The 25,567-nt window shown below is 39.8% G+C and overlaps 1 protein-coding gene across 1 annotated transcript; it reads right to left on the bottom strand.

Moving 5' to 3' along the window:
• Positions 1 to 11,261: 11,261 nt before the first annotated feature.
• LOC118392638 (immunoglobulin alpha-2 heavy chain-like) lies at positions 11,262 to 18,967 on the bottom strand. Its single transcript, XM_035784679.2, has 4 exons — positions 18,778 to 18,967; positions 13,137 to 13,502; positions 12,627 to 12,977; positions 11,262 to 12,064 (listed from the first exon to the last, which is right to left on the bottom strand). The coding sequence occupies exons 1-4, from the start codon at positions 18,833 to 18,835 to the stop codon at positions 11,940 to 11,942; spliced, it is 900 nt and encodes a 299-aa protein (XP_035640572.1). The 5' UTR covers positions 18,836 to 18,967; the 3' UTR covers positions 11,262 to 11,939.
• Between the last annotated feature and the right edge of the window lie 6,600 nt (positions 18,968 to 25,567).

Here is a 25,567-nt window from a genome sequence, read left to right as displayed (position 1 = left end):
GTGTCTCCGGAAGGTGGTGATTGACTCCGCTGTCCTGGCGTCGTGAGGGAGTGTGTCCCACCATTGGGGAGCCAGAGCAGCGAACAGTTTTGACTGGGCTGAGCGGGAACTGTACTTCCTCAGTGGTAGGGAGGCGAGCAGGCCAGAGGTGGATGAACGCAGTGCCCTTGTTTGGGTTTGGGTGTAGGGCCTGATCAGAGCCTTGAGGTACTGAGGTGCCGTTCCCCTCACAGCTCCGTAGGCAAGCACCATGGTCTTGTAGCGGATGCGAGCTTCAACTGGAAGCCAGTGGAGAGAGCGGAGGAGCGGGGTGACGTGAGAGAACTTGGGAAGGTTGAACACCAGACGGGCTGCGGTGTTCTGGATGAGTTGTAGGGGTTTAATGGCACAGGCAGGGAGCCCAGCCAACAGCGGTTAATCCAGACGGGAGATGACAAGTGCCTGGATTAGGACCTGCGCCGCTTCCTGTGTGAGGCAGGGTCGTACTCTGCGGATGTTGTAGAGTATGAACCTACAGGAACGGGCCACCGCCTTGATGTTAGTTGAGAACGACAGGGTGTTGTCCAGGATCACGCCAAGGTTCTTAGCGCTCTGGGAGGAGGACACAATGGAGTTGTCAACCGTGATAGGAACGGGCAGTCCTTCCCCGGGAGGAAGAGCAGCTCCGTCTTGCCGAGGTTCAGCTTGAGGTGGTGATCCGTCATCCACACTGATATGTCTGCCAGACATGCAGAGATGCGATTCGCCACCTGGTCATCAGAAGGGGGAAAGGAGAGATTAATTGTGTGTCGTCTGCGTAGCAATGATAGGAGAGACCATGTGAGGTTATGACAGAGCCAAGTGACTTGGTGTATAGCGAGAATAGGAGAGGGCCTAGAACAGAGCCCTGGGGGACACCAGTGGTGAGAGCGCGTAGTGAGGAGACAGATTCTCGCCACGCCACCTGGTAGGAGCGACCTGTCAGGTAGGACGCAATTGGGCCGCGCCGGAGATGCCCAACTCGGAGAGGGTGGAGAGGAGGATCTGATGGTTCACAGTATCGAAGGCAGCCGATAGGTCTAGAAGGATGAGAGCAGCGGATATTAGATATTAGATAGATAGATAGATATTTTTGTCAGTTTGTCAGGTAAGTGTAAACAAGGCTTAGATTGGCGGCAATATGAAACTATGAACAGAAAGTGTTGGAGGTCAAATAAGGTCAAAAGTATTGTTTGTGGGTTATCAGAATCCCTGTGTCCAGAAGAAATACAGATTTCCTAAAAGTGCATGTTGACCAAAGTTACCACACGGCTTATCACAGGCCCTAGGAGCACAATTAGCAACATCATTATCTAGTATGCAAATCAAACTGCCTTGGTAACAAACCATAACAAATATAACTCAATGTCTCAGAAAAGATGAGGTGTGATCTCAAAAGCACTGAAGAAAAAAATGTTGATGCCAAATTTGTGATGGCTTGATGTCTGATTGTTTTATTGTTCCGTGGAAACTTCTGACCACAAAGATGTACGTACACAAGGCTACAGCCTATCAGAGTTAGTGCTGGTTATGCATTATTTAGATAGTCCCCTACAGATGGTTTATAGATGTTCAACTAGCTATCCACTTACCCTAAAGCGATTCCATAACCCCTAACCCCAGCCCCAACCAAAGACCTAGCCTAACCTTAACCCTAACCCTTGCCTGGCTGTAGCTACAGCTACAAAAGTAGACAGTTTTTTTCAGAAACGGGGCTTTTGGCTCATGATCAGAGCCTTCAGATAAGTCTGGGTGTCATGGCTACTAACCAATAATATCAGGCCATCACTGGCTCCAGCCTTCACGTTCCTGTCACCTCACGCTGTGGTTGAGGCACTGTAAAATTGTATATTGTCAATTAGACCACGAAGAACAAACTGCAGGATATGGGCGTTAACTGACACTTATAGAGGACCCCAATCAGGCCTGTGGATCATCACTCCATTCATGTAAGACCACCAACCCCCTGACTCTCACTCTCATCTGACAGACCAGTATGCACGACCAGTATACACATCATGGGGCTCTATCTACAGAGGACAAAACTCTGCCTGGCCAACTCTCAGTTATTTGCAGCAGTAGAGCCAGCTGTATTAATGCAAACTTATTATTCAAACGAAAGGGGGGATCATGCCTATGTACTTAAGATTTAAACATATTCTTTCTGACAATACACTTTGTATCTACTGTATTTTACAGTATAGTACCTGAACTAGATTGAGATTGAGGTCTTGAATTAACATTTTATTGCTCTGGAAAAGGTGCAGATTCCAGGACCCAGCATCTTATTCAACAGCCTGTGATTGAGTAAGTTATGTTATTTTACAAGGTGACTTGGGAATCCTCAACATCATAATAACTGGAGTTCTCCTCTGCTGTCTGACCATCTTCATCATCATCCACACCACCAGGAAATAGATACATATAAGAAAAAACGTCAGTAGATTTATGTAATATGTTACTTGCTTTTGCCATATCCCTGTGTATATGCAGCTATTGTATGTAAACATGAATAAATATCACTCTGCACATTGATACTGATTAAAGTTGTTCCAGTATGTCTTGAGCGCATTGGTCAGAGGTGCCAGAGGTTATCATGAAGGAAAATAGTTTTTTATTTCACGAAAAGTGAGAGAGAATATGGATGTTGTAGTCTTGTTGAATGCTTAGGGTATGAGAAATCATTTTAGCTTGTTTATATTCTTCACGTACTTTTCACATCTAACTGAGGGGCATTGGTCTGGTATTTATCGTCCAGATGAACAGATGAAGAGAAGTGTAGTGCTGGGTGCTCGTCTTAAGCAGAGAAAGAGAATGATGCATTAGGCCTAATGCAGTGGAAAGTTACAAGTTACAGCTGATCAGTGTCTCTGTCTCACATCACCTTTATTGTCAAATGCCTCTCAAACCACCCACACATTTACACATGGTGGAAAAGTGACCAGGGTCCGGTTTCCCTAAAGCATCTTAAGGCTAAATTCATTATTAGAAACACAGGATCCTATGGTTCTAACTATTAACTTTGCCTTAAGATGCCTTTGGGAACCCGGACACTGGTTCGTTTGGATCTGGGTTGAGCAGGCAGAGTAAAGTAGAGGCGGACAACAGTTTCAACAAACAACACTTTTTAATAGGGAATAGTGGTGGTCACACGTTCCCTTTCATCATTGTTTTCTAAATTTCCAAATCACAAACAAAACACAAAATTGAAAAAACAAAACAAATAGAAAATGACACAGGAAGTGGTGAAGCCCTGAAAACATATTCTCTCTTTAGTACCATTGCTTCAACTGAAAGTCCTCTGTATGATCTCAACAAACACATGCGCTCTCAGCCAACAAAGGGATCCACCATGCCCCTGGACTGCCTCAATTCCTGTGGGTGGCCGTACCTCAAACAAACAGAAACAGGGGTTAAAAGGGATATTTAGTGAGGCAATCAGTCACACCTGTGACACACACCTAAATATTTTGCCCATTTAAAAAAAAGATTCAACGATTAGATGCTTCACCAACAACACTCGGTTGGCAGGTGGACAGTAAATCTGGCAAAACATACTCAGAGAGAGAGAGAGAGAGAGAGAGAGAGAGAGAGAGAGAGAGAGAGAGAGAGAGAGAGAGAGAGAGAGAGAGAGAGAGAGAGAGAGAGAGAGAGAGAGAGAGAGAGAGAGAGAGAGAGAGAGAGAGAGAGAGAGAGAGAGAGAGAGAGAGAGAGAGAGAGAGAGAGAGAGAGAGAGAGAGAGAGAGAGAGAGAGAGAGAGAGAGAGAGAGAGAGAGAGAGAGAGAGAGAGAGAGAGAGAGAGAGAGAGAGAGAGAGAGAGAGAGAGAGAGAGAGAGAGAGAGAGAGAGACATAATAGGCATCTCATCGCTCAGTCTATGAGAGGCCCAGTGATGTTCACCTCAGCAGGTTTCACTCTACACTGAGCTACTTCTTCTTCTCACTCAAACTACAGGAAGTGATGTGTTCCTCCCTTGCCCCTCCTCTAACTCAGACCCCAATCATATTCTCCTTAAAAGGTGCTTCTCGAAATAGGGGGCTGTGATCAGTGCAAAGCCAAAGGCTATTTTGGCTTAACTCTTTATTTATCTTTAGAAGTGATCAGTATAATACAGTTGTCTACTGCTGGGTACTTTGACCCTCAGGGTCACCCTATAAAAAAATAACCAAATCACCAACACACACAACAGAGATCTAAGTTAAGAGAGGCCAAAAAAGGCAACTACTCTGTGGCTCTTAAACAGTTGTGTTTTTACTTCTAACTCCTCCTCTCTAACCACACTCTATACCACTGACCTAACTGAGTTGGAGAGGGCTCCAGTCACCCTGAGGTACAATTCACAATTAGAAACTGGGTGCTTCGAGCCCTGAATGCTGATTGGCTGACAGCCGTGGCATATCAGGCAGTATACCACGGGTATGACAAAACATTCATTTTTACTGCTCTAATTACATTGTTAACCAGTTTATAACAGCAAAAAGACACCTCTGGGGATTGTGGTATATGGCCAATTTACCACGTTTAAGGGCTGTATCCAGGCACTCCGCGTTGCGTCGTGCGTAAGAACAGCCCTGAGCTGGGGTATATTGGCCATATCACACACCCCCTCAGGCCTTATAGCTTAATCATACACTGCAGAGATTTATTTAGATTTCAATACATTTAATTTAACTATACAGATACAATATAGCAAGATTTGAACTTATATTCAAAGATTTGGCCAACTAATTGTCCTCCTCTTTCATCCTCCTCCACTTTATCATCTTGTAGCAGCATACACTACATGGGGGTCCAGCTCCTTCTCTCTTCTCCTCTCCATCTTCCTCTTCTTGTATCTGTAGATTTATAAATATCATCACATACAATTATAATTTACAGTGTTTCTGAATTGTATTTAAAAAATATGGCTGAACATACAGTATTTAATCATACAGTGTTTACCTGGTCAAGTTGTGGTTGTCGTTGAGAATCAGTTCCTGAATAGGATATGAAAGAGAGATGGGATGAGAGAAGAGGTGAACAGATAATTTCATTCTAGTTCACAGGCCCCATATTATCATGAAATGGGCTTCTACTTGTGTTGTGTCTTTTTGTGTCTCGTCTAATCTTGAGGACCAGGATGAGGAAGACTACAGGTAGTGTCGCAGTTACAACACCCAGGATCACAACCAATGGAATGAGGTACATTTCTACAAAATCGATTTCAATCAGAATCAGAACTATTTAAAACATTACCCTGTTTGCTACCAATGGAAGATTCTCAGTCTGGATTGCTTTAAGATGCCGTTGCATTTTATTTATATTCTGCTGTACTTTAATCGTAGATAATATTAATTCATTTACGAAAGATTCTCACTTAACATAACAGAATAAACATACCTTCTTCACAGTTCTCTGTAAGGTCCTTTTCTGAAATGTTGTGACCTTTTGGACGATTAGGAGAGTTAAACATTCCTGCAGTTATTTCCACTGTAGTACGATAGAGTTATATCTCCAACATCTTCTCAATAATATCTCTGATACATCAGATACATGTTAGTGCAGTTGGAGTCATAGCAGACAAGTTGTTGAAAAGATTACCTTGGACCTTCAGAACAGTCACATTGGTGAAGATGATGTATTTATCAAACATCCCACAGCAGTAAACACCAGAATCAGCTTCATCCACCATCCAAGATGTTTCTATTGCTGATGAACATTTCCATATGGCTGGGCTGAAAACCATTATGATGTTGGACAGTTGACTCAGAGCTGTACATAGACGCGATGCATAGAGGCTCTGAGCCGTTGTCTTGTTTGAACCAGGCAACATGTGCTGGAGCACCAGTGACATCCGTGCAGTGAAAAGTGACATTATCTCCAGGTTGGGCTACCACTGAGGGCGGAGGAGAGAAAACAAAGGTTTAGAAACAATTCCAAACATAGAACGTTCTGTTCACTCATGCACTACTATACCTAAACCTAGTCTTAACTATGAATCACAAAATCATAATGGCTTAGATAACTCACACAAGCCGTAGATGACAAGAGCTGATAAATATATGTGTACCATTCTGTGTTTAGATACACACTGCCAGTCCATGAAGGAAGAACTATGTCTTTAGATGAAAGTAATTTGTGATTAGGGGCGGGACATGGTGTGAGAACTATAGCTGCATAAAATGACAAAAGATAAAAATGTTCTTACCACCAACCACTGATTTTCCACTCTTACATTTGGTTTGAGAGAGAGAATGATAAGATATTAGTCTGTAGGCTGTAGTTTATCATAGAAGTTCCCAGAATTGACCATTTTAAGTTTGTTAAACATAGTGTATATTGTCAATTATAACATTTAAACAAATGTTCTGGGTTACAGTAAACATAAAAAATATGTTTTCACAGTGATGACACCAATTAAGGTTGCGTCTAATCATTATTTTGGGCATTCTATCCACCCCCTGAGGTAGATAACTATTGGCTAGAATTGGTGGTTGTTAACCAATAGGTGGTGCTCCTCTGACTGCACCAAGTAGATCACTGAACTGAAGAACTCATGCAGTTAGCAGGAGCCTTGGCTTTCAGTCCACCTATACCTTAAAGGTATTCTGAGTTTCGCTGCATTACATTTGATCATAGAAGATAAACATGGTAGTGTCAGCCCAACAGGACGCTCAGCTCTGTCTATCTGGCCTCTTGTAATCTGGATTGTAATTCTGCTTGTGAATATGTTAGTTGCAATCAAGATGATGATGATGATAACAACCAAAACAAATGTTATGTAGTTCAGCAATCCGGTATGATTCTCTTGAGAAGGAGAAATATATATATATTAAGTACAGTATACAAGCAATCTTACTGAAGCAGTATATTTTCCTCTTACATGGACACATTGTCGAACATTACTGTGCAACATACACAACAGTAAGTCAAGTAGAAGCTGTTAATATGCACATTAGATGCTAATGATGAGTCTTTCTATACCTCTAAGTCCTTTGTTCCTTTCCTTGCATATTCCCCATGACAGTAGAATGACAGTAGAATTACAATGACAATGTTTGATGCGTCCAGACAAGAGCGGTAAGAGTCAGGGGAAAATGATACTCTGAAACCAAAGGATTTTATTATTTGAATCTGCTCATTTTCAATAAATGTTTTATTGGAGGAATATATTTATTTGCAAATTATGGTGGATATTTATTTTTATATGGATTTCATGTAATGGACATGCACAAAATAGTCCAAATTGGTGAAGTGAAATGAAAAAAAAAAACTTGTTTTAAAAAATTCAAAAAAATCTAAAATGGAAAAGTGGGGCGTGCATATGTATTCACCCCCTTTGCTATGAAGCCACTAAATACGATCTGGTGCAACCAATTACTTTCAGAAGTCACATAATAAGTTAAATAAAGTCCACCTGTGTGCAATCTAAGTGTCACATAATCTGTCACATGATTTCAGTATTTAACTTAGTGGGACGCTACCGTCCCATTTTGACAATTTCCGGTGAAATTACAGAGCGCCAAATTCAAATTAAATTACTATAAATATTAAACTTTCATGAAATCACAAGTGCAATACATCAAAATAAAGCTTAACTTGTTGTTAATCCAGCCATCATGTCAGATTTCAAAAAGGCTTTACCGCGAAAGCAAACCATGCGATTATCTGAGGACAATGCCCAGCACACAAATGCATAACTAATCATTTTCAACCAGGGAGTTGTGACACGAAAGTCAGAAATATATATGCCTTACCTTGGAAGATCTTCTTCTGTTGGCACTCCAAAAGGTCCCAGATACATCACAAACAGTCCTTTTGTTTGATAATGTCCTTCTTTATATCCATAAAACTCAGTTTTGCTGGCGCGCTTCAGTCAATAGTACATTCGGTTTCCCTCCTTCAAAATGCATACAAAATTAATCCCAAACGTTACCAATAAACTTATCCAAACAAGTCAATCAATGTGTATAATCAAACAATAGGTACCCTAATATGCAAATACACAATCACATTTAAGATGGAGAATCGTTGTCTTTACCGGAGAAAAATACCAAAGAACGCGCTCTCATTCACGTGCTTCGAAACACTAAAGCCAAAATGGGAGCCACCTAGAAAAACTACAATTTCTGGCTCATTTTTCCAAAAACCAGCCTGAAACTCTTTGTAAACACTGTTGACATCTAGTGGAAGCCCTAGGAACTGCAATCGGGCACGATTTCATCCTATTATAAAAGTGCCAGCCACTGAAATCAGTGGTAGGATGATTTTTTATTTTTTTGGGATGGTTTGTCCTCGGGGTTTTGCCTGTCATTTCAGTTCTGTTATACTCACAAACATTATTTTAACAGTTTTAGAAACTTTAGAGTGTTTTCTATCCATTATGGGCCTGAGTAGCAGGCAGTATTCTTTGGGCACACTTTTCATCTGGACGTCAAAATACCGCCCCCTATCCCAAAGAAGTTAATAACAAATTTGTATGCCATCTGTAAATACGAATACAATTGTTAAATAACAAGCCTAGTTGGTTAAGCCAAATAAAAATAGTTTCAGAGCACTCTCGTCTGAGTGTGCCAGAGCGCAGAATAATTGATGAATTTACAAACGCCAACACCAGATGAATATGCCCGGTGTCAGTAAACATTGGCAAAAAAGTGTAAATAAATTGTTGCCAAGAGCCCAGTTACAGTCACCAATGCTCTGGATAACATGAAAACCGCCTAACCAGCTCTGTTAGGGTGAGTAAAATGGTCAGAGTTTGAGTGGGGGTTAAAGCTTAAGATGATTTGTACAGCATTGCACATAGTCAGTGTGACCCAGAGTGACTTGACATAACAACCGGCCAAGCAAACTGTACAAACAAAACAGAAACGACATAGGACGTCTTATTTAATGAAAGGGGTTGCAGTCTGCCGGGGTTGCAGTCTGCCGTCATCCATGTATATGGGTAAGAGTCTCGCTACAGTTTCGGATATTATACATTTCTAATTTTGTCAGAAAGTTGTTTTCATTGCAAGTTAAAGCTTACTGTTAGCTAGCTAGCTAGCTAGCTGACATTAGATGGCTGGCTCACTAGCTAACATTACGTTTATGATCTTTGTGTAGTAATGTTATCTCAGAATGCCATTTCGCATTGCTAGTTATAGCCTAATGTTATCTAGCTAACGAGCTAACATTGAACCTATTTGGATCATTTTAGCTAGCTATGACAACCAGTTTGTATTGCTAGTACTCTATGGATTAGGATTCTGGTTCATTGTTTAGCTAGTATCTCAACAAAAGACTCCAACCTGCCAGATGATACATGGCCCATCAAGTTAGCCAGTTGTGTCTGACGGTGATTACGGCTATCTATTGTATAATAATGCCAAAATATATGCATCTGTAATTTGTCTTTCAGCATCAGTAGAACACGCCTGACTCTCCTCCACCAGTCATACAAGGAGAATATTCTAACGCATCCCATCAAAAAGAGAGCTGACCCAAGCAAGCACAGGTTACACCTGAAGCATGAGGACTTGCAGCGAGTGGTGAACTTCATCAACAACTACGCAGAGGATAATGCAATAGTATTACCAGGATGCCACCCAGGACACAAACACTTTGGTGCAAAGTTGCTGCCATCCCATGTGACAAAAGCAGCCGTGTGGCATCTCTACAAGGAATTGATGGCAACACATGGTATATAAAGCTTAAACAACATGTTTTGATTATTTAATTGACCAACCAACATGATTGGAACTACATTTATTGAGCTCACATTATTTCTGTATTTTCCAGAGGTATGTGTAGTCGGGCTGTGTGTTATCACTTTAACTTCCAATTTCCAAGATTATGTTGCTGTATGCAGTGATGCTGCTCCGCACATTTGTAGGTAAGTGAAACGACAAATTATTAAAAACATACATTATGTTTTACGTTACATTTTCATTTTCGCTACATTACATTTTCTTTTCATAAATTCATCTTAATGTTATTTTGTTGTTTGCAGGTGCTCTATCCTTCTGACCCTATGCAGCCAGGTCCCATCTACTTTTTAACTCCCCGCAAGTGTGGCTTGTTTGGTGTCCACTGTGAAGGAATACCACAACAAGTCAACTACTTGATTGATGAAGGTATGTCATCCAGCAAAGGCAGCAGCGCAGTCAACAACTACATGCACCATTTCTTCACCAACTACGAAGTTGGGGAACCACATGTGGACCTGAGTTGTGATAACTGCAGTGGCCAAAACAAGAACAACACTCTGGCATTGTGCCTGGCGGACCATGCTTAAGCTCCACCACAGTCTGGACTTCACTTCCTGATCACAGGCCACACCAAGTTTACCCCCGACTGATGCTTCGGCCTCATCAAGCAGCGCTTCAGAAAGACCAGAGTGAACACTGTCTGAGATTTATGGTGTTGTGAAGGACAGCACTGTGACAGGGGTCAACATCCCACAACTGGTTGGACTGGAGGATGGTACGGTGCTGGTGGAAAGCTATGGCTGGCAACAACACTTGCCGTACTACAGGCTACTGCCACAGATCAAGCAGTACCAGCACTTCAGGTGAATATCATTTTCATTGTATGAGGTTATTCTTCTTATCTAAACTTGGGAGGTGAATTGATGTTGTGCAAGGTTGTAATGTCTACAATTATTTTGTTATTTCCTGTTTTACAGCTTCGATGTTCTGGACTCTGGTGTTCTTGATGCCGAAGGAGCGTTCAGACTCAGTCGGGACCAGGTTTCAGCTTCTGCGCAACGCTGACATCCTTCTTCCCATAGATGGTCTGCCTGTACAAGCACCACCTGGACTGGACACAGCTAGACAAATGTATCTTTTGAGAATATCAGGGAGTTTTGCGATGAAGAGGCTATTGACATCACATGCCCTGGATAGATTCCTTTGTTCATGCATAGTTTGGACGGACCAGTCATCAGCACTATCTGCAGTGCCTCTATTCAAATTACTCTCTCCTAACACACACACCATATGTTTCTGCTACTATTTTATCCTGCTGCTCAGCCACTTCACCCCTGATTGTATGCATATAACTACCTCGTCTATCACTGATATCATTGTTGATATTGTTCTTGTACAAACTGTATATTATTTTATTTATATTGACGCTATCTTTTTCTGATATTGCTACTATGCAAATAACCATTGGTCATCCCTACTGCATCTGATCTGTCAGACTCACTAAACACAAATGCTAAGTATTGGAGTGTGCCCCTGGCTAAAATTGTGCCAACTGGTTTGCTTAATGTGACGAATTTGTAATTATTTATACTTTTACTTTTACTTTTGAGACTTAAGTACATTTTAGCAATTCCATTTACATCTGGTACTTTTAAAACCAAATACCTTTTGACTTTTAGTCAAGTAGTATTTTAGTGGGTGACTTTTACTTGACTCATTTTCTATTAAGGTATCTTTACCTTTGCTCAAGTATGACAATTAAGTACTTTTTCCACCACTGGGTGTGGCCGGGGGGTTAAAGCATTTATTTCACATGACCCATCAATTTAGACAAGTGTGTCTGGGTAAGCATCATCTAATATTTGTAAAAAAATAAATATCTGGACACTTTGTTTACCTGGGATTTTTCCTTATTGTAGGCTACTACTTTTACCACTTTTAGTCTTAATCTTTACTACACTACTCACAGTTTAGCACAGGACCTCATATGTGAATCGTTAAAGAGATGGGTGTGGCTGGCTTAAGAGGGTGTGAACACTGCTGAATGTAGACAAAGGAAAGTTCTCCAGTAGGTTCCAAAACATTCAAAGGCCATTTTCTCAAAAGTGAGGTTACAAGTTTATCAACTTTCAAAGCAGAATTACTTTCCCATTGTTCCTCAAATGCAGTGTATGATTTACAATTTTGTTGCTCTACTTTTATCCAATGTAAAAAAACACAATTTAAAATGTTGAAACTGAATCATAGAATATATCTATTTCCTGATGAGGTAGATGAGGAAGATGATGGTCAGACAGCAAAGGAGAACTCCAGTTCTTATGATGGAGAGGAGGACAAGGATTCTCATATCCACTTCAGTCGCAACCTGAATGTCACCACCTGAAAGAATTAAACCTTTTATATTTCCCATTTCTGTATAATTCTATACAATCAGGGTTGGCTAGGTTACTTTCTAAGTGTAATTCATTACAGTTACTTGTTATCTGTCCACAAAATTATAATCAGTAACGTAACTTTTGGATTACCCAAACACATTTGATGTCTCGTCATAGTGGTCTCTGACCTGTGGTCAGACTCAATCAGGTGAAAACAAATTTCATTTGCGCCTTTTTTTCAATGCTGAATTGAATGTCATTGAGAAAGCAGAAAGGTGTTATAATGTATTTTTCCCCAACCATCCTTTCTGAATTTACGTGTAATCCAACAATTAATCATCTAGTTTTTCAAAAGTACCTGAAATCTGATTACAATATTTTTGCTGGTAATGTAACTGATTACGTTTTTGTTTAAACCTGATTACATGTAACTGATTACAGTTACATGTAATCTGTTACTACCCAGTTGCTCCACAACCCTGTATATAATATAGTATTGGCTAATGCAGTGTAATAACTAAGGGTTATGTTTGTATATTGTTAATAAACAAGCTAATTATATTTACCATGAATGTCCAGCTTGGTCCCGTCTCCAAACAGTATCTCCCCACATGAAGCCACAGCACAGTAGTAAGTCCCATCATCAGAGAGGCTGAGGTTCCTCTTGGGGAGGTTGTAGACACAGCTCTGTGTAGGAGACCCAGACTCAGGGCTCTTCTCACACTGATCACTCTTGTCTCCATGGGTGTAAATGATTCCTGGATGGGATTCTCCTGAGCCATGTCCGAACCAATAGACACTGTGTCCTCCTGCACAGGTCTCAGTGTGTATTGTACAGTTCAGAGTCACAGAGTCTCCTAGTTGGACTGATTCAGACACAGACTGCTGGAGCACAGACATGCTGTTGGACTCTGAACCTGACAAGAGTGTGTTTAAATATGTCAGCAAATTGCATTGAATATGCTGTAGTAAGACTATATACAAAATGTAACTTTTATTTTTACGGCTCTTTATCTATCAATTCAATTTTTTGGGGAATGTCTGAAAATATCAAAATACATTTCTCAGCACTATACCTTTTACATTGAGAATGGTCCCTTTTCCAAATTCCACCACATTTGAGTGTGCGCTCCCACAGTAGTACGTGGCTGAATCCGAGCTTTTGATGTTTGAGATGCTGAGGTGATTTACCCCGTTGCTGCTTTGCACTGAGAACCGAGGGTTATCCTTAAACTCATGGTAAAATGTAGCATATTTGTCATACTTATAGATGGTTGAGATGAGATGAGGTTTTTCTCTGAAGGGCTGCTTGTACCAGGAGAAATGCATGGCCATGTCGCCTTTATAGAGGCATTGCAGAACCATTGTGTCTCCAACATTGGCTGACATGAGACCACTCTCCTGTTGTATGGCAGAGGGCTCAGTCCCAGCTAGCGCATGAACTTTAAATAAAACAAAGGAAAACGTCTTACAAAAATATATTAAACCTTAAAAGATTGTATTGCCTGCACCTTAGAGGCTGCTGCCTATGTACATAGACATGGTCACTTTAATAGACACTGGTCACTTTAATAATGTTTACATACTGTTTTACCCACTTCATATGTGTATACTGTGTTCTAGTCAAGGCCTATGCTGTTTAACTATTGATGTGCATATACTATTCTATATTACGTATTCTTCAGATATATTACATATTCTGTCCATACTGTCTATACATCCCATCACACACACACACACATATACAGCTCGGGAAAAAATGAAGAGACCACTGCAAAATGATCCGATTCTTTGGTTTTACTATTTATCGGTATGTGTTTGGGTAAAATTAACAATTTTGTTTTCTTCTATAAACTACTGACAACATTTCTCCCAAATTCCCCCCCAAAATATTATCATTTAGAACATTTATTTTCAGAAAATGACAACTGGTCAAAATAACAAAAAATATGCAGTGTTGTCAGACCTAGAATTATGCAAAGAAAATAAGTTCATATTAATCTTTAAACAACACAATTCTAATGTTTTAATTTAGGAAGAGATCAGAAATCAATATTTGGTGAAATAACCCTGATTTTTATTTAAAAATGTTTTTTTTAACCTTTATCTAACTAGGCAAGTCAGTTAAGAACAAATTCTTATTTTCAATGACAGCCTAGGAACAGTGGGTTAACTGCCTGTTCAGGGGCAGAACAACAGATTTGTACCTTGTCAGCTCGGGGATTTGATCTTGCAACCTTCCGGTTACTAGCCCAACGCTCTAACCACTAGGCTACCCTGCCGCCCCCTTTCAATCACAGCCTTCATGCGTCTTGTCATGCCCTCCACCAGTCTTTCACATTGGTGTTGGGTGACTTTGTGTCACTCCTGGCGCAAAAATTCAAGCAGCTCAGCTTTGTTTGACAGCTTGTGACCATCCATCTTCACCTTGATCATATCAATGGGGTTCAATGGGGTTTAGGTCTGGAGATTGGGCTGGCCATGACAGGGTCTTGATCTGGTGGTCCTCCATCCACACCTTGATTGACCTGGCTGTGTGGTATGGAGCATTGTCCTGCTGGAAAAACCAATCCTCAGAGTTTGGGAACATTGTCAGAGCAGAAAGAAGCAAGTTTTCTTCAAGGACAACCTTGTACGTAGCTTGATTCATGCGTCCTTCACCAAGACAAATCTGCCCGATTCCAGCCTTGCTGAAGCACCCCCAGATCATCACCGGTCCTCCACCAAATTTCACAGTGGGTGCGAGACCTGGAGAGGCCTACAAGCCACAGTGTTATCATTGCCAGCCCAATCTCCAGACCTGAACCCCATTGAAAACCTCTGGAATGTGATCAAGATGAAGATGGATGTCACAAGCCGTCAAACAAAGCCGAGCTGCTTACATTTTTACGCCAGGAGTGGCACGAAGTCACCCAACATCAATGTGAAAGACTGGTGGAGAGCATGCCAAGAAGCATGAAGGCTGCGATTGATAATCAGGGTTATTCCACCAAATATTGATTTCTGCACTCTTCCTAAGTTAAAACATTCGTATTGTGTTATTTAATTGTGTAATTAATATGAACTTATTTTATTTGCATTATTCTAGGTCTGACAACACTGCATCTTTTTTTGTTATTTTATAACAATATTTGGAATTTGGGAGAAATGTTGTCAATACTTTATAGAATAAAACAAAATATTCTCATTTTACCCAAACACATACCGATAAATAGTAAAACCAGAGAAAATGATCATTTTGCTGTGGTCTCCTCATTTTCTCCAGAGTCGTATATACAGTATATACATACAGTGGAAAGAAAAAGTATGTTAACCCTTTGGAATTACCTGGATTTCTGCAGAAAATAGTTAGAAAATTTGATCTGATCTGATCTTCATCTTAATCATAACAATAGACAAACACAGTGTTTAAACTAATAACACACAAATTATTGTATTTTTCTTGTCTATATTGAATACATCATTTAAACATTCACAGTGTAGGTTGGACAAAGTATGTGAACCCGTTGACTTATGATTTTGACTTATGACTCTGTTGGAGTCAGGACTTTATTTTAAGAATGTGAAATGTCAGATTAATAGCAGAGAGAATTATTTATTTTATCATTCTCACATTCCCAGTGGGCCAGAAATTTACATACACTCAACTAGTATTTGGTGGCATTGCCTTTAAATAGTTTAACTTGGGTCAAATGTTTCAAGTAGCCTTCCACCAGCTTCCCACAATATGTTGGGTGAATTTTGGCCCATTCCTCCTGACAGAGCTGGTGAAACAGTGTCAGGTTTGTAGGCCTCCTTGCTCGCACATGCTTTTTCAGTTCTGCCCACACATTTTCTATGGGATTGAGGTCAGGGCTTTGTGATGGCCACTCCAATGCTTTGACTTTGTTGTCTTTAAGTCATTTTGCCACAACTGTGGAAGTATGCTGGGAGTCATTGTCCATTTGGAAGACCCATTTGCGACCAAGCTTTAACTTCCCGACTGATGTCTTGAGATGTTGCTTCAATATATCCACATAATTTTTCTCCCTCATGATGCCATCTATTTTGTGAAGTGTACCAGGCCCTCCTGCAGCAAAGCACCCCCACAACATGATGCTGCCACCCCCATGCTTCACGGTTGGGATGGTGTTCTTCAGCTTGCAAGCCTCCCCCTTTTTCCTCCAATGATGGTCATTATGGCCAAACAGTTATATTTTTATCCCACCAGACCTGAGCGGTATGATGGCTGCGTGGTACTATGGTGTTTATTCTTGCGTACTATTGTTTGTACAGATGAACGTGGTACCTTCAGGCGTTTGGAAATTGCTCCCAAGGATGAACCAGACATGTGGAGGTCTACAATTTTCTTTCTGAGGTATTGGCTGATTCCTTTGATTTTCTCATGATGTCAAGCAAAGAGGCACTGAGTTTGAAGGTAGGCTTTGAAATCCATCCACAGGTACACATCCAATTGACTCAAATGATGTCAATTACCCTATCAGAAACTTCTAAAGCCATGACATCATTTTATGGAATTTTCCAAGCTGTTTAAAGGCACAGTCAACTTAGTGTATGTAATCTTCTGACCCACTGGAATTGTGATACAGTGAATTTTAAGTGGAATAACCTGTCTGTAAACAATTGTTGGAAAAATTACTTGTGTCATGCACAAGGTAGATGTCCTAACCGACTTGCCAAAACTATAGTTTGTTAAAAATAAATTTGCGGAGTGGTTGAAAAACAAGTTTTAATGACTCCAACCTAAGTGTATGTACATTTCCGAATTCAACTGTATATAAGAACTCCAGACTCTGACGTTGCTCGTCCTAATATTTAATCATTCCATTTTTTACTTTATAGATTTGTGTGTATAGTTGTGCATTCACAAATGTTCTGAACCTTTCTATTCTCATAGTTTCTAATGATTGCAAATTAAAGATATATTTTTTTGCTAAGAGTATTATTTTATTATTGATCTATGACAAATCCCCCAGCACTGTTATTTGCAGTGTTAACTCCAGGTATTAATTGCAATTCTCCATCCATTCCTGAACCTCCGACCAAAAACAAGCTACACATGGACAGTACCAAAACAAATGATCTAACGATTCTGTCTCTTTTTAGAAAAATCTGCAGAGCTGGGATGGTTGTATCCCCCCATATGTTTAACATTGTATTGGTTGCAAGAATTTTGTATAATAATTGAAATGGAAATACTCTAAGTTTCGAATCCAGCATCGTTTTGTGTATCAGTTCATAAACTATGTGACATGGAATCGGTACATCTACAATCTACATTGTACAGCTGTCACTTTTTTGGTCCTTCAATTAAACTGGTATACATTTCTATTTAGCACAATTCTCTTAAACCAAATTGGCCTTTAATGCAGAATCTCCCCCCCCCCCCTTAAAAAGATTTAGATGCACTATTGTAAAGTGGCTGTTCCACTGGATGTCATAAGGTGTATGCACCAATTTGTAAGTCGCTCTGGATAAGAGCGTCTGCTAAATGACTTAAATGTAAATGTAAATGTAAAAGTTTCTTACTTTCTACTCTTTCCACTTGCCTCTTCCATTTTTGAGTTAATGTTGCAATTAGTTGGTTGTAGTTTTGAGTAGAACAGACATTTCCATATATTTTTGCTAGCTGCATGTGTGACATAACTCCGCCAGTCCTATTTATGATAAGATTTACATAGATTATACCGTTTTTAAACATTTAAAAAAATATATTGTATATTTTCTGGTGGATTAAACAGAAATTGCAACCAACTTTCCATGGCTTGTTTTAAAAATAGCAAAATTTTGGAGATTATTTCCTTTTCAAATAACTGAAAGTGAGAGGTTCTAATCTGAATAAAGGGAAAAAGGCCTTTCTTGAACATTGGGTGAGACATTCTTACTAATCTGCTAGAGAACCAATTCGGAATCAGGTATAACTTTTGTATAACTGAAGCCTTTAGTGAGAGGTCTAATGCTATAATATTTAATAATTTCTGCACTCCGAGTTCATATTCATTATATAAATAGGCCGGTTTAATTTTGTCTGGCTTGCAGTTCCAAATCAAATTTGATTTAATATTAATTTAAAAAACAAGTCATTAGGTGTGGGCAAGGCCATAAGCAAATTGGTCAACTGGGATATGACTAAAGAATTATTCAGGGTGATTTTTCCACAAATAGACAGGTATTTTCCTTTCCACGATAGCAAGATCTTATCTATTTTTGCTAACTTTCTATAAAAATGTTTTGTAGTGAGATCATTTCTTTCTTTCGGGATATGAATAACGGTAAACTACACGGTAATGTAAAAGTTTTATATTGTTGTGATCCAATATGTAATATAGTACATTTATCATAATTTGGTTGTAATCCAGTGAGGTCAGAAAAATAATCTAGATCCTCCAAATTCTGGATTTAAAAGAAAACATGAATAATTAGTGTACAATGATACCTTTGTTTTTGTTGTGTATTGTTAGATATTACTGCACTGTTGGAACTAGGAACACAAGCATTTCGCTTCATCCGCAATAATATCTGCTAAATATGTGTATGCGACCAATAACACTTGACTTGATTTGCAAGATTAGGTTGCCTCAAAGTGTCTGTGAATGTTAATTAAGTCAATTGTACCGTTATACTCCCTGATGAAGTGTATGCTGAAACGTGTTGGAGTTTTTTTTGTAAATTTTGTTCTATTGAACATACCATCACAATAAAGTTAATAAAACTTACCCATCTCTCCAAGAAGAAGAAATTTGCACAGTGGTGTGAACATCTTAATAGCTGTCATCCTCTTCAAAACCTGTGTCTTCTGTGGAAAATTTGACCCCTGTTAGAACAACCCTTCTCAAATGAAGCTAATTAGTTTCTGAGATGCATTGTATAGTCTACGGTATGTAATTTAGCATTTCAGCAGAATTTTCTAGTTTCCCCAGTGGTTGGCTAAGTGCCCCTGTGGTGGCTTCGCCTAACCCAGATTAAAAGAGACCGGATGGATAGAGCTGAGCGTCCTGTTGGGCTGACACTAGTGTGTTTATCTTCTATGATCAAAGCTCAGAATGTCACTTTTTTGGATGAACAATGAAATTTAGCTAATGCCTGGCCTTCAATTTCAAACGATGACAGATACTGTTATAGTTGAGACTAGGTTTAGGTATAGTAGTGCATAAGTGAACAGAAAGTTCTATGTTTGGAATTGTTTCTAAACCTTTGTCTTCTCTCTTTCAGGTCTGACCCCTGTTGTGCCTGCCTCTCCTCCTCCCTCAGTGTTGGACCATCCTGGAGATAATGTCAAATTGCAGTGCACCAAAGTCACTGGTGCTCCAGGACACGTTGGCTGGTTCAAGCGATTCAACGGCTCAGAGCCCCTATGCATCACATCTATTTACAGCTCTGAGCCAACATCATGTCCAACATCATAATGGTTTTCAGCCCAGCCATATGGAAATGTTAAGCAGCCATAGAATATTTTTCCTGAAAAGAACAGAGTTGGATGAAGCTGATTCTTGCCTGTACTTATGTGGAATGTTTGATAAATACGTCTTCTTCACCAATGCGACTGTTCTGAAGGTCCAAGGTAATCTTTTCAACAACTTGTCTGCTTGTCCTGTCGAACGCGGCTTTAAAAAAACTTTTATTGTGTGGTGGAGCTGCATAAGTGTTGTCCTCCACTTTCTGGAGGATCATATTTTGAAATCAGTGGAATTAGAATATGATAGCTAAAGAGATGGAGAAAACACCTGTCTCCAGATCACATATTCAAATTAAAGGCAACGGTGGCATGGCATTCGTGACAGGGAGACACGTCCATCATGCATGATGATGTATACAGGTAAGATAGTCTAGCGTTAGCTAGCTACATTTTCAGATATTACACGTTTCTAATTTTAACAGAAAAGGGTTTCATTTCAAACTAAAGTGTACTGTTAGTTAGCTAGTTAACTTCAGCTGGCTGGCTTCCTAGCTGGTGTTATTATTTGTATCCCAGAGCCATTTGCTTTTCTAGTTAGAGACTAATGCTAGCTAGCTAACATTATACCTGGTTGGTTAGCTCCCAACATATTCATGCAGAATCAGAATTTGTTTGGTAACATAGATAAATAAGATGTTTTATTTACATAATAATCCTTATGTGAGATATTTGTCATTAGAATGTATCCCTTTGGACTATACTGTTGGCAGTTGCACTTTCCCTTCTCAGCTAGGGCTCAGTCACTTGGGGCCCAGAGAGGGGAGAGGTCAGGCTTGTCTTTCACATGTCCGTGGTGATATGCAGAATATCAGAAAGGGAAGAGAACAGAATGGGACATTGTCTTCATATGTGAATGTGTCTTTACCTATTCTTAAACCATGTGAAGGGATGGCGTGATTAAGGGGGAATCAATTACTTGTCTCCACAATGTCTGTGCGCAAGTCACTCCCCTCAGTGAGCTTGTCCAGGAGTGGGGAGAAGAGGTGGTTTACTTGAGATGGGAGTACATAGAGTTGACAATTGAGTTATGCCCTAGATGAGGTAATGTTTTGGTACTATGAAGTACCAGGAATGAGATTAGAACCTCACCTTAGAGACCAAACTGAACGATAATTTATAGCTAATGCTATCTGGCTAAGGGATACTCCTTTCTCACGTAAAAGTCCCTTTGTGAAGAGTTCCTAAGATCTGTGGTTCATCATGTAAGTTGAGAGTGGTGTATCTTGGCTATAAAATATATTTGTATTCTACTGTTGGGACTCTCAGAATTCATTATAGACACTGAATTGATCAGAGAGTCAAAGGACTATTGTGAAGCTCATATTATTAAAGATTAAGTTTAAGTGTAACTCTGACTGGTGTGTAGTTTGTAACTCTCCTCATTTGGTAATACAGGAATTTGCCACGACAGTATTAACCACATCACACGGGTGTGATCATTCTACGGTGGTCCCTTTAGCGTACGATCACACTGGTATGATTAGAATGCTTATTTAGAATGGCCAGTTTCGAATTAAGCAACAATCAACATTTGAGCTAGCCACACTTTTTTCAGAAACCTTTTGCACAAACACAGTTCTTGTAAAGTTATGTCCAGAATGTGAGCAGTTTATTTTTGGATGCAATGTTCAGACATTCACACAAGTATCTACAGCATAACACAATCATCCAAACCGGAAAAATGTAGGCTACATTTGTACTAGCGCTAACTGAGGAAAGATTGACGTAACACAAGTGGTCATATTTGTATAACTCTCGCTGACAAACTACAATATAAATTAGCTAATAGAAATTACTATTTTGAATTAATCACATCACGGGTGAGCTCATCATTGATCTAAATAATTGAGTAAAACTCTAGAAATCGAAAGAAATCCGATGATTTCACAGATACCTAAGAGGAGACAAGATGAGTCTGTTTATAGTATGGATGTTGAAGTGGGTGGGGATCGTCTACCATCGGTCACATCCAACCATTCAATCATTAATTTCCGGAAGTCCTCAAAAAAAGTTGTGAACCCTTACTCACCTAATTTTGTTATAACATCTTTGGGCCAACAGATGATTACGTGAAACCCAGAATGCATTGTATATCAACAAACATGGCTACACACAGCTGGAATTAGCTTAGCTCATCATAATCAGTACAACCTTCAAAACAGTACACACGTAATATGTGCCCATTACAATCTATGTAAGAATCAGAGGCATGATTTGTCAACAGTCATTGAAAACATGTGAATAAAACAGTAGATGTATAAATAATTACCACACAAATAATTTTCTGATAGTGAGTTATTGATACGCGTGCCGGCAGTCAATCTGGCGCATGGCCGGCAGTCAATCATGTAACCACTCACTCCCACTCTGAGCCATTCAGTGTTGTTGTTTATGTATGTAGCTAGTGAGGTAAGCTGTAGCATTAGCAATGTCTTTCAAAAGGAGACAACTCACAAATGTGGAAAATCTGGAGATTATTTACAATTCTGACAATGAGTCTGAGTATGAAAGTCAGGAATCAGATTCTGACAGTGACAGTGAGGAGCTGCACCACAACCTTGTAGCCATTGAGAACCCTGAATCTGAGGATCCCTTGTCCACTGACAAAGTCTCAGGTGGTGATGGAGGCAGACCGACAGTGGATGAAGTACAGGAGTTCTGTGGTAGCTGGAAGGACGCCAGCCATTTCACCCCACTTGGTCCTGCTGTTTGCTTTGATGAGTTCCAGTCTGGAGTGCAACACCCCTTGCCATTTCCAACTGAGTGCTTCAAGTTGTTTCTGACAGAGGAGCTGGTGGGAGACATAGTAGAGACCAATCGCTAAGCCTTGGAGCTACAGGAAATGTATACCTTCCTGGTGACAGTCCTTCTCATGAAGAGGAGAAGAACTCCCTAAGAGAATACTGGAGCACAGATCATATGTTTGCAACTCCCTTCTTTGCCACCCTCTTTTCCCAAGACTGCTTCCTAGTTCTGCTGCGATGTCTGTATTTCATCAGCAATGCTACTGCCATCCTAAATGACCCGTTATACAAAGTAAAAAATGTCAACAGCTGGCAGCAAAGTGGCATGACAAATGAGACATCCATGTCCTCTCCACTGTACATACAGCAACCATGTCGGCCACAGGGAAGGTGGACCACCTGACGGGAGAGAGAAAGATCAAACCAGACTGCGTGCCCGACTTTAACCTCAAAATAGGGGCATTGGTTAAGGCAGACATGATAAACAGCTTTGTGAAATGCACTCATAAACGACCAAGTGGTATAAGAATATATTTTTTACATTTTTCCAGGGTCGCTTCAAAATACAACAAGCCAATACTTCTCTCACGCAATTAGCATTGTTTTACAGAGCTAATAGAATAATGTAGCTAGCTACATAAGCACGATTGAATATAACAGCATAAAGGTAATGAAAGGAGTAAGGTTACCTCGCGTGTCCACGGTTGTAAGGAATATACACAAATCTATTATGCTCCATACACATGTGAGCTACAGTAGAAACGGTGTTACACGAAATACGGAAACTATTATAAGGTAATAAAACACAGTCTGTAGTGACGCCTCTAGCACTGAGACGCTGTGCCTTAGACAGCTGCGCCACTTGGGAGTCATTGTAGCTAGCTACCTAAGTATTGAGTATAACACCATAACGTTTATGAAATGAGTAACATTACCTCGCGTGTCCAGGGTTATAAGGAATATACACAAAAAAAATAGCTACAGTTGAAACGACATAACAGACATGCAGAAACTATTATAACGCAATAAGGCACATACTTTGATAGAAACTCATACATTTCCAAAGTTATTATTGGTAACGAAAACAACTATGACTACGATGCAGGCAACAGACGGAAAATATGAACACCTGTGTGCAGGAAGGGACATGAGCAAAAGTCTGCAGACTTGAACTGCACAAACAATTGTAAAGTGTTTGGGGAATTTTGTCCGGTTCAGAAATGTCAAAAATATTTATTGGTCTGCAAAAGTAAAAATGACTACTTTTATGTGAATGAATGAGGCAGAACACAACTCAATTCAAACTGTTCTTAGAAAATAAAAAATTTGTTCGAAAATATTTTGAACTTGCCTTGGTTTGACGGCAGTGCGGATTAAATGGACTGTTAGGTAACAATCCCTTTCTGGAATGGAGAGAATGTTCTAACATCACTGGCATAAAATAATTCACACTGGGGCGATCGTTAGAGATATTTTGAACTCACACATGAAAGGGTTAACTAGCTAACGTTAGCTGGCTGGCTTGTTAGCTTACGTGACATAACGTGTGTGATCTTACACGTTGTTTACCTAGCTAGGTTCATTGTTTACCTAGCTAGCTACTTGTCATAAGCTAAAGGGTACAACACCCGTTGAATATGGACAGTGTCAGTAAACATCTGAATAAAAGCGTAATGAAATTGTTGCAAGCAGAGCTGGTTAGGCTGTTTTCATGTTATCCATAGGTAAACAAGTCATCGGCCAGAGCGTCAAATGTGCGCTCTGAATTCTCCGAGAATGAAACGAGATGGGTGGGGCTAAAGCTTAAGAGGGTGTGAATGATGCTGAATGGGTGTAGACAAAAAAGTGCTCTTCACTAGATACCAAAACCTTCAAAGGCCATTTTCTGAAAAGTGAGTTTTCAAGTTGATCAACTTTCAAAGCAGAATTACTTTCCCATTGGTCTTCAAAAATGCAGTATGTGATATACCATTTTGTAGCTCTGAGTCTCTACTTTTATCTATTGTAAAAAACACAATTTCATATTTTGCTACATAAGAGCGCATACAGGTGGTGAGTCACAAATATATAAACAGTGCATTCAGAAAATATTCAGACCCCTTGACTTTTTCCAAACGTTGTTACGTTACAGCCTTATTCTAAAATGTATTAAATAAATAAAAATAACATTTCTCATCAATCTACACACAACCACAAATTGACAAAGTGAAAACAGTTTGAGACATTTTTGCAAATGTATTAAAAATAAAAAACAGAACTAACTTATTTACATAAGTATTCAGACCCTTTGCTACGAGACTCAAAATTGAGCTCAGATGCATACTGTTACCAAAGATCATCCTTGAGATATTTCTACAACTTGATTGGAGTCCACCTGTGGAAAATTCAATTGATTGGACATGATTTGGAAAGGCAAACACCTGTCTATATAAGATTCCACAATTAAAGGTGCTTGTCAGAGCAAAAACCAAGCCATGTGGTCGAGGCACAGATCTGGGGAAGGGTACAAAAAATGTCTGCAGCATTGAAGGTCCCCAAAAACATAGTGGCCTCCATTATTCATAAATGGGAGAAGTTTGGAACCACCAAGACTTGAACCGCCCGGCCAAACTGAGTAATCGGGGAAGAAGGGTCTTGGTCAGGGAGGTGACCGATTAAATGAATAATGCAACAATTAACTCATTATGACCTGGGGCACCACGAAATCGGTACTTTAAAGAGCTACCATCTCCTGAATTAAACTTTACCTACCTTTACCTATCACATCTATAAACAGTCAACTTATTAATCATTACCTCGTATCATATCATCATTCTGAACAGTCGTAATCTCCTTTCATCCTCAAAAACCAGAACCTCACTTACTTACTTATTCAGTTCTACACAAATGGGTTTAATTATTTATTTACTAGCTAACTAAATGGTAACACAGGATAAACATACACACTTAATACATTAAAAACAGGTCCCTAGCGGACTGGCAACAATATGGCTGCTTGTTACAAAAGACATGGAGAGGGCGAGAAAGAGGGACAGAGACATGTATCGCTGGAATGTTTTAGAAACTACTCTCACTTACAGTATTCCTATACTTATAGTACTCCTATACGAACCACCACCCACTTGGAGTAAGAAATCATGAATTTATTTACGTAAAAATGCCTTGGTTCTTCTCGGGAACGGGGACGCCTTGGAAAGGGGGGTTTGGGCCTTTTCACGCCATGCTTGTAAGGCTCTGATTGTCCAAAGGGGGTTTCTCTGTTGTTCTCCCCTGCATTCATCCGGTATCCAGAGACTTGTCATGTAGT

The sequence above is a fragment of the Oncorhynchus keta genome, chromosome 13, assembly GCF_023373465.1.
Source record: "Oncorhynchus keta strain PuntledgeMale-10-30-2019 chromosome 13, Oket_V2, whole genome shotgun sequence".
In the NCBI taxonomy this organism is placed as follows: domain Eukaryota; kingdom Metazoa; phylum Chordata; class Actinopteri; order Salmoniformes; family Salmonidae; genus Oncorhynchus; species Oncorhynchus keta.
Note: the sequence above shows the minus strand (reverse complement) of the source record. Positions and strands in the feature narration are given on the sequence as shown.

Coding starts and splice junctions, on each gene's coding strand:
- LOC118392638 (XM_035784679.2), bottom strand. CDS start 18,835: ATGACAGCTATTAAGATGTTCACACCACTGTGCAAATTTCTTCTTCTT. Junction 13,503..18,777: donor TCTTCTTCTTGGAGAGATGG/GTAAGTTTTATT, acceptor TTTTATTTAAAG/TTCATGCGCTAGCTGGGACT. Junction 12,978..13,136: donor GACCATTCTCAATGTAAAAG/GTATAGTGCTGA, acceptor CACTCTTGTCAG/GTTCAGAGTCCAACAGCATG.